The 10433-nt window shown below is 45.2% G+C and overlaps 1 protein-coding gene across 1 annotated transcript in view; it reads right to left on the bottom strand.

Moving 5' to 3' along the window:
- Positions 1-5372, bottom strand: part of TICRR (TOPBP1 interacting checkpoint and replication regulator) — a 42672-nt gene extending 37300 nt beyond the window's left edge. The window contains exons 1-2 of the mRNA XM_080807661.1: positions 4561-5372; positions 93-369 (exon numbers count right to left, since the gene is read on the bottom strand). Of these exons, the coding sequence (XP_080663787.1) occupies positions 93-369; positions 4561-5223 (940 nt within the window). The 5' untranslated portion in view covers positions 5224-5372. The remainder of the gene's footprint in view (positions 1-92; positions 370-4560) is intronic.
- Positions 5373-10433: the final 5061 nt, after the last annotated feature.

Below are 10433 nucleotides of genomic sequence, written 5' to 3' on the forward strand. Positions count from 1 at the left end.
TGTTGGAAAATCGAAAGTGAAAAGCACAGGCTTGCCTGGAAGAAATCAATGTACCTGAGACCATAACGCTCCCTGAGAGAGTATTTGCTTACCTTCAACAGGGAGAAATAACGTTCCTTCCATCCGTGGAAAGGAGGCTTCGTAGGCAGAATTATAGAGCAGACAGTTCAAAGTGGCATCAGGTGGCAGAGTTGAAATCCAGGAAGACGGGGCAGATTCACTCGCCGGCTTTTTTTCACTACCAAGCAGCATTTCCCCAGCTTTAGTACAGTCCTGGCTGAAAGTCTCGGACGGTAAGATCGTGCCGCCAACAACGTGGAGCAGTTCACACACGGCCCAGTACCCGAGGTGGTCCGGGGAGTCCCACAACTAAAGTAAAAATGACAAAGAAACGCAGGGGCTATAAATGAAGCATCCATAAATCAAGTTTGGGGGGAGTGGGAGAAAGTAAAGCTGACATCTACATTAAAGGATCAAATTACTCGATTACTGTATTAATTAAGCCACAAACCAACAGCCAGTATCTTGTCACCATGCAGCCTGCTCTCACCACAGCCCTTGTCATCTCTTGCCTGGACCCACTGTACAGCCTCTCCCTCCTGGGTCCGGCCTCTCATGTTGCTCTCAGCATTCTCCCAGATCATGGATCTGATCGTGCTACTTCTCTAAAAGCTTTCAAGGACTTCCCACTGCCTCCACAGTAGAGCAAGTCTTGGACTTAGCCCAGCCCTAAGCAACCTTTCCAAACACATTATCTTTCCCTCGCCCACTGTTACCTTCCAGGCACACTGAATCATTCACTGTTTCCCGAACACACTGTATTTTATCTTCCATGCTTTGGTTCATTTAACAAACTTTTATGAGCAACCTTTATATGCCATGGATTAGCAAGACTTAGTCTCTGTCTTCTAGAATCTTAAAGTTGGGGGTAGAGTGAGTAAAACCGCAGTAACATGAAATATTTAACTCAGCATCACAGTATAACATGACAATATTCAAATAGTATAGGAACATGGCAGAAGAGCACCTACCCCAAAATACAGTTACCCTGCTGGTTTGCTTAATCCACAGGACTTAACAACTATAGATCATAAGTTGTTATGGAATGTGAGGTCTTCCTGGTCATCTCCAAACTTCATATACTCAAGTTCAAAAAGGGCCATAAGAGTACCCAAGGTCACAACAAAGCAAGGACTAGTCCAAGAACCAAGAACTATCTTGGAGAGTGCTTTTAAAATGAAGGTCATGACCCTTGGGCGGACTCAGATGGATCCTTTGATGGATCAACTGACTGGCTCGTGATCAGCATCAAAAAAAAAAACCAAAATAGAAAATATCAGAGCACAAGAGAAAATATCTCATATAGTGAAGATAAACAATATATTATAAAATTTTTGTTCCAGTTATGCATGGCAGTTTGGAAATTAATTAATTAATATTTGCTGTTACCATCTATATGTCCATGCCTATGTTCACCGCTATGGGGGAGAATGGTAAGCTAGTTCATATACCATAGATCCTGATTAGGATTTTCTGCCAAAGGGAAACAAAAAATTTGTTGAAATTGTTAGATATTCTGGCTAGAGGACAGCTAGGAAAAAAAAAAAAAAACTGCTTATCAATTGAAACGTAAAGCTTTTTATTTTTTTTAAAAGAGGTTATTTATTTATTCATGAGAGATGGAGAGGCAGAAGCAGGCTCCCTGAGGAGCAGGGAGCCCGATGCGGGACTTGATCCCAGGACTCTGGGATCATAACCTGAGCCAAAGGCGGATGCTTAACCATCTGAGCCACCCAGGTGCCTGAAAGGTAAAGCTTTAATAAGAGTTGAAAAAGACATCAACTTTTGATGAGAATATATGCACATGATTAAAAAAACCACAAACACTACAAAGAGTATGGTTACATTTTTCATTTTTATGCATGTAGCAGATTAAGTGAGAGACAAGTTTTAGTGATAATTTCAAGTTTGGAGATTTATAAATGTCCACAAGACTATAAATTCAGGGGGCACCTGCTTGGCTCGGTCACTGGAGCATGGGACTCTTGATAACGGGGTTAAGTTCGAGTTTCACATTGGGTGTAGAGATTTGTAGATTACTTTAAAAAAAAAAAAAAATCTTGGGGAAAAAAAAAGACTATAAACTCCATGAGGGCAGGAACTACATCTGTCTGGTTCACTAATGGTACACCCAGCACCCAGCAGATATGGAATATGTACGTGCTGAATAAATCAGAGGTACAAAGTCAAAAGCATGCCAGTGGTCTCCTGTGCTCCCTTCTATCCTGTAAAGAGTTCTGTGCTTGGATCCCTCCTCCCCCAGTCTGTGGGTCCAGGTCTGTTTCTTCCACTTCTGTCTCTCAGACTGTGAGCTCCGCAAAACAGGATCTCTCCTTCCCTTCTCTCTACCCCTGTAGTGAGAGTTCTCCAGGGACTAACCTAAAACTCCCTTTTGTCTCCGAAGTGTGGTGGGGCAGAGGCTTTTTGAACAGGAAAAGATGAATCTTCACCAGAAAAAAAAAATTCCAGAGAAGCTTGTTTGATGGGCATTTTCTTAGGGTAAACAACATAGCAGATGTGAGAAGGGAAACCTCAGAGAAAACCCATCCCCTCATATGGTAGAATGTCAGAACTGGAAGAGATCTTTAAAAAGACACCGTCAATCTACTTATTGAAATGCTATTCCAAAAAGAAAAAAAGAAGACTCTCCAAGCCCAATCTGCTAAGATTTACTTTTAGCCAGTATTTGATATAATTCCAGAACAAAGTCTTTGGTGTGATTTGGTATCCATTACCCCAAATCAAGCAGTTATGTGTTGTGTACTATGTCCAACACATGATTTGCTTCCTTAACAAATTTTAAGTTCTAGGATTCCGTTTTCTCCACCAAAGGCCCTTAAACAACTTTGTTCTTTCCTTTTCTCTGACAAGCCACTGCTGTCTTATTTTGCATTTACCATGTCTTTTTTGGGCTTTGTATGTGAAAGCACATTGGAAATTTTAACTTTTTTTCTTTTTTAAAGATTTTATTTATTTACTTGACAGAGATCACAAGTAGGCACAGAGAGAGGGGGAAGCAGGCTCCCTCCTGAGCAGAGCCCGATGTGGGGCTCGATCCCAGGACCCTGGGAACATGACCTGAGCTGAAGGCAGAGGCTTAGCCCACTGAGCCACCCAGGTGCTCCATGAAATTTTAACGTTTATCATTCTTTAAGTACCTGCTCATTTTCCATTTGTAATCTTGCAATTTAACCCACTCCTAGTTTAGTCACATGTGTTTCCAGTAAGTGGAATCACATCTTTCATCTGGTTAAGCCACTGCCCATCAATGAGAAGAAAATCTGCACTTTGACTGCCTAGGCCCTACAGACATGTGCTTTCCAAAACAAACGAAGCTCCTTTCCATTTCAAATCTTTATACCTGCTCTTTGTCTGGAATGTTCTCTCCCAACCTTCCTGTTCCTCCCCCCTTTACCTCTCCCACTCATGAAGCTCCCTCCACACCCTTCTACCTCCTGCTGCTCACCTGTTTGTTCTTATCTGTTTAATATATGTTCCTCACTGGAAGGTAAACCACCCCAGCTGGCCACCACACCTTCTGCAACTTTAACAGTGTAGTAAGCACTCAATGCAATGGCTTCTCGATGACTATTTGTTAATTAAATGAAGGTGACAAGAGGAAAAATGGCAAGGGGAAAAATACATACTTATTGTGGGCCTGGGTGGCTCAGTCTCTGCCTTCGGCTCAGGTCATGATCTCAGGGTCCTGGGATCCAGCGGGAGGAGGAGGGCACCCTGCTCTGCAGGGAGTCTGCTTCTCCCTCTGCCCTTCCCCCCAACTCATTCTCACTTTCAAATAAATAAATAAAACCTTAAAAACAATACAAATTTATCTCGGGGTACTTGACAGGAGCAGGGGGTCCCACTGCCTAACAAAAATCTAAATGAGCCATTTGTGACTATAAGTATCTAAATTTATTCCTTTAGTCAACAAATAAAATAGTTACTAAACTGGCACAATGTTCAATATGCATCTTCAGGGGATATAAAGCCTTGGAGGTATTTTTAGACTAGATGGACGGTGAGAGACTTGCACAACTGGAAGACATAATGGGGAAAGGGGGAGTGCCACAGAAGCGCGGGGACATTCAGAAGTGGAGACTGAGTAGTGGTCACGGGGCAAGGTGTTCGAGGTCTGGGCTGGCACAGAAGAGTGAGCACTGGCATTCGGGGCGACCGGTGAGACAGAACACACAGTCAAGGTTTGTTGACCGACTAGACGATGCTTCCATATGCTGAGTATTCGTCCTGTGTAGGAAAAACAGCACCTGGGGAGGCAGAGAAGGGCCCAAATTGTGAAGGGCCTTACACGCTTACCTTAGTGTGTACCAAGGACCTACCTGTCGTCGCAGTTTGCGACCCCGGGACTTCCCCCCTGAAGGGACCCATGCTTGCGGTGCTAGTGACGCTCTGGGTCTCCCCGCTGCTCTGCAGACGCTGCCAGGTTCTGGTCCGCCAGCGGGACACGGTGCGCCCCGTGTGAGCTCCCCGCGGACTTACCTTCGGCCCCTCGGTGGTATCCAGCCAGTACAAGGTGATTTTTCGGGCGATCATGACCTCCTGGACCCTCCTGGGCAGCAACTTCTCCATCACCTGCTTCGGGGGAGGCGGCAGGCGCTGGGCCTGCGCCTCGCAGCCGGACACGAACTGCAGCAGCTCCCTCTGCGAATGCGGACAGGGGGCCAGCAGGAAGACCGCGTTGCCAAAGCCCCCGAGCGCGGCCTCGGCCTCCTTGGCCTCGCCCTCCACGTCCAGCAGCCTCCTCCCGCTGCTGCGCAGGATCGGCTTCGTGGGCGACGTGATCTCGGGCCGGTCCCACTGGTAGTCCAGCAGCGTCTCCATCAGGGCGCTGTGCGTGTGGCTGGCCCGGGGCGCCGGGCCCGGCAGGTGGGCGCCGTGGGCGCCGTCCCCGAGCCTGGCGTCCAGCTCCTCCTCGAAGTCCTCCCAGGAGCGGGCCCCCAGTTCGCGGAAGTCAGACACGCGCGACGGCCGGCCCCGCGCCCCCTCAGAGTCAAAGAACTTGAAGGCCCAGCGGACCCTGGCCAGGCCGAATCGGCAACTCAGGTAGGTGAGGAGGCGCAGGGCGGCCCGTCGGACCGGACTCCGGCCGGCGGCACCGCCCGCGGTGTCCAGCAGCAGCATAACGTTGTGACAGCAGGCCATGTCGGCCGCGCCGCCGCCCCGGGGCTCCGGCCTGGGCCCGCGCGGCTCTCTTCTCGGCCCTAGCTTCAGACAACCAGCGCCATTCACCTCTTCCCTCAGGAGCTCTCATGGAAAAGCTCCCGCGCTCTCCAAGTGCTCCTGCCATTGGCGGAGTTGGTCCCCAAAGTTCAGCTCCTATTGGTCGCTTGCCTTACGTCGCTTACGGGAGTAACTTCCATTCTTGGCGCTGATTGGAAGGGAGGCGGAGAAGCTCGCTGCCTGATTGGTGGAGGGCGTGGCTCTGAGCGGGGCTCCGAGTTCCGGGGGAAACTTAGCATTCATTGGCTTGGGCCTTCATTTTAAAATTTAAAGAGGTTGTGCTTCGGGGGCGTGTCCTTAAGTTTCCCTTTTGGGCCCGAGGCCTGCGTTGGGGCGATTGTGCGCAGGCGTGGGTTGAGGGCTGCTGGGAGGTTGTTTACTAAGACTTTGCAAACTTGGTACTGGGAGGGCGTTGGGGCTGGTCGTACTCAGACTGGAATGAAGCCACCCTCGATTGTCTATGGGGTAGAATCCGATGACGAAGACTTTCGTTTTCTGTAATTTAAGAAAAATAATAAATGATAATAAAAAGTTCACCTCTTTTTCCCCAATAATTTTTTTTTAAAGATTTTATTTATTTGTTTGACAGAGATCACAAGCAGGGAGAGAGGCAGGCAGAGAGAGAGGGCTCGATCCCAGGATCCTGAGATCATGACCCCAGCCGAAGGCAGAGGCCTTAACCTACTGAGCCACCCAGGCGCCCTCCCCAATAATTTCAAGGAGTTTCTCTGAAGAAGGTGATTAGATCCGAATAAAAGACGTGTATGTACATCATAGGTATCTGACTTGAGAAAAACTGGAAAACAGCGCAAGTGCGAATGACTAAAGTATAGTACACCCTAAAGGGAAGGAACGTTATGTAGCTTTTTATAGGTAACACTAGATGAAAAAAGGACGGCGAAACAGTGAGAACCCCCGACTTTTTTATGTGTATATTTTTAAACTGTTAAAACTGTATGGAAAGTTGTCTGTGATGGTGATGACATTATGCTGATTTTTTTTTAAAGTATATAACACTTTTCTAAATTTTTCTATAATTCTGTATTGCTTTGTTTCATAGTCGGAGGGGGGGGATAATATTTACTGACTAAAAAGTATTTCCTGTTGCAAATAGAAGAGGCCAGATTTCCAAAAGGGCAAGAAGTTAAAGGGATATTCAGGTAGAGTCTAAGGACAAAGGGGGAGTTTGTTTATGGTATACTGTAGGAAGGTCAAGGAAAGGGGGAACCGTGGATCAAGGTCCCTTAGGGGATACACAGAGCTGTCAGGTAGTTAAAATTCAGATGGTGAAGATGACATTGGGAGGCTTGGTAAAAGTTGTGGGTTCAGTGCAGGACTCTGCCCGTCTGCAGGGTCTGCAGTGAAACCTCTGTTTCATTCTTGATATTGGTAATTTGTGTTCTCTCTTTCTTAATATCAGTCTAACTAGAGGTTTATCAGTTTTATTGATCTTTTTAAAGAATGAGTTCGTTTCATTGATTTTTGTTTGCTTGTTTTCAGTTTCATTGATTTCTGCTCTTTATTTTCCTCTTCCTTCATTTTTTTTAAAGATCCCTGCTGAGCAGAGATCCCGATGTGGGGCTTGATCCCAGGACCCTGAGATCATGACCTGAGCCGAAGGCAGAGGCTTTAACCCACTGAGCCACCCAGGCGCCCCTCTCTTCCTTCGTTTTGCTTTAGGTTTGTTTTGCTCTTCTTTTTCTAGATTCCTTAAGTAAGAATGTAGATTATTGAGGTGAGAGTTTTCCTCTTTCCTAAGATACGCATTTAGTGCCATAAATTTTCTCAGCACAGCTGTGTCTCACAAATTTGGACACCTTATGTTTTTTTTTTTCTACATATCTGCATATTTTTAAATTTCTCTTGAGAATTCCTCTTTGACCCATGGATTAATTTAAGTGTGTTGTTCAGTTTCCCATTGTTTGCAGATTCCCTGTTATCTTTCTATTTTCAATTTCTAGTTTGATTCCATTGATTTGGTGGACACACGCTGTATGATTTCAATTCTTTTAAATTCATTGAGGTTTATTTTATGGACCAGGATATGATCTATCTTCATATATGCTCCTTGAGCACTTGAAAACAATGTATATTCTGCCACTGTTGAGTGGAGCGTTCTAAAATACCAATTAGATACTGTTGGTTAGTGGCGTTTTTGAGTTCTTCTGTATCTGTGCTTTCTGTCTAGCTGTTCTATCACTTGTTGAGAGAGAGATGTTGAAGTCTTCAACTCTAATTGTGGATAAGTCTATTTCTCCTTTCAGTTCTCTCATTATTTTGCTTTATGTATTTTGCATCTCTGTTGTTTGGTGCTTACACATTTAGAATTGGTATGTCTTCTTAGTGAATTGACCCTTCTATCACTATGTAATATCTCTCTATATAACTGGTGATTTTCTTTGCTCTGAAACACTTTGTCTGCTATTAATATAGCTCTCTTGCTTTCTCTGATGAGTGTTTGCATAGTATATCTGGTTTCATTCTTTTTCTGTCAACCTATCTATATCATTATATTTGAAGTGAGTTCCTTTACATGAAAAATAATTGAGTCATTTTAAAAAATCTCTTTTGCCAGTCTCTATCTTTTAACTGGTGTATTTAAACTATCTGTGTGTAATATATTAGGGCTTAAGTCTGCCATTGTATTTTTTTCTCTGTGGGGTTTTTTTGTTTGGTTTTGGTTTTTGGTGTTTGGTTTTTTGTTTTCCCCCTGCTTCCCTCACGATAATTTTAAAAAATTTTTTATTTTTTTAAGGACTTTATTTATTTATTTGAGAGAGAATAAGAATGAGAGAGATCACAGAGGGAGAGAATGGGAGAAACAGACTCGCCTCCAAGCAGGGAGCCTGACGAGGGGCTTGATCCCAGGACCCTGGGATCATGACGTGAGTGGAAGGTAGACATTTAACTGACTGAGCCACCCAGGCGCCCCAGTTGAACATTTTTTTAAAAGATTTTATTTATTTATTTGACAGAGAGAGATCACAAGTAGGCAGAGAGGCAGGCAGGGAGCGAGGGCGGAAAGCAGGCCCCCCGCCAAGCAGAGACCCCGATGCGGGGCTCGATCCCAGGACCCTGAGATCATGACTTGAGCTACAGGCAGAGGCTTAACCCACTGAGCCACCCAGGCACCCCCAGTTGAACATTTTTTAAATTAAATTTTGATTTATCAATTTTGTTCGTTAGTGTATTTCTTTGTCTAGATTTTTCAGTGTTTTGTCTGAGTATTATGATATGTACATATAACTTACCACTGTCTGGTGAAATGTAGTTGTAATACAGTATGGAAATATTACCTCTTTTTGAGTCCCTTACCCTCCCTCACTTAAAATTGTCTTAACTATTTCCTTTGCAAATATTGATAACCACATTGGTTATCATTTTTGCCTTAACCATCAAACTCAACTTATAAAAAGAGAAGTAAAGCTTTTTAAAAAAGTATTTACCCATACGTTTCCTCTTTCCCTTGTTCTTTCTTTCTTCCTAATGTTCTCAGATTCCATCTTCTATCCTTTTTTTCTGTTTTACAACTTCCATTAGCCATTCTTTTAGGGTAAGTCTGCTTGCAGTAAATTCCTTCATCTGAGAACGTCTTTATTTTCCCTTTATTCCTGAAGGACATTCACCGGATATAGAATCCCGGGTTGACAGTTCTTTTTGTTTTTTTCCCATCACTTGAAAAATATGGGGCTGCTTCCCCCCCACACACACACACACACTCTGTGGCCTCCTCCGCTGACACTGCAGGTGGGGGAACCGCGTTATGGGGTGGGGGGGGGCATCCTGTTTCTCCCCTGTGCCTCCTCTGACATAACCCAAACAGGGCAGGGAGGGCATCTTGTTCCCAATGGATGGATTTGGAAGTCGAGGTTCCCTGAGGGATCTCCACTGCCTCCTTATGCCTGGCACCAGGTAAGCATAGGCTCCCACTCAGTCTTGGCTGAGGGGCTGGGATATCATTTGTTTGGGGCTTTTGTTTGTTTGTTTGAATTTGACTGGACTGGAGTGATTAATGTCTGCAAGTTTTCTGTTTTGTCTGCCCCTGTCCTGTCTTTTGACTAGAGAAAGCAGACTTCTCTTGGGGCTTTTTGTGGGCTGCAGCCATTGAGGTATTAGGACATGAGCTTCTCCAGGATCCAGTCAGATGTAAAAGGGCAAAAGAAAACCCAAGAAACTCACTGCCATGTCATTCTTGGCATCTCAAGATCGCTAGCAAGTCTGCCTCTTCTCTCAGCCTCAAAGAGTCTTCCTATGTCTGGTTTACACAGACTGTCCAGGGGTTTTAGCTTTACTTGGTAGGAAAAATAGGACTAAATATGTCTACCCCCGTTTTGTCTGGAACCACAAGTCGGGAGGCTTTTTTATTATAACTTACACATTACACTCTATTCCGGCTCTTTAAGAGTTCGCTTTACTTTCTTTTTTTTTTTTTTTCCAGACTTTATTTATGTTTCTGAGAGAGAGAGAGAGTATGACTAGGAGAAGGGGCAGAGGGAGAAGCAGGCTCCCCGCTGAGCAGGGAGCCCAACGCTGAGATGATGACCCGAGCCAGAGGCAGAGGCTTCACGGACTGAGCCGCCCAGGCGCCCCAAGTGTTCGCTTTACTTTCTAAACTTTGAGTTCTTAGAGGGCAAGAACTGTGCTTTATTTGTCTATGTAACCCTAGTGCCTAGCAGGGTAGCAATAAATTATTTTTGTAATTGAAATGTAGTGTGTTATCAAGCATTTCCCAGGGTGGGAATTTGTGCAGAAACCGCTATACTACCACTAGAGGGCAGTAGCAGCAACCCTTCACCAGGGGCTCCCAAGCCTGCGTGTCCCACGGCAGAATGAAAGCTTTTCCCAGAACTGCTTGTCCTTCCTCTGGGTGAGAAGAGCAGAAGTCTGGGAACTGACTGTCATTCGGCCTCTCAGGGAGAAGAAAGGACCTTGGGGTGGCTGGCAAGGCTGCACCTGGAGCACACGGGTCCCATTCTTTTGGGGCACGATGTGTTCTGTGTTCCTGTAAAGACGGGGGAAGTCATTCATGTATTTCTAGCATCTCGAGGGACATCGTGGTTCTGGGCACTCCTCACAGTAATCCTGCAAGACAGACATTATTTCTTCCCTTTTACTGAGGAAACGGAGGCTCA

Source organism: Martes martes, assembly GCF_963455335.1.
Source record: "Martes martes genome assembly, chromosome: 7".
NCBI lineage: Eukaryota > Metazoa > Chordata > Mammalia > Carnivora > Mustelidae > Martes > Martes martes.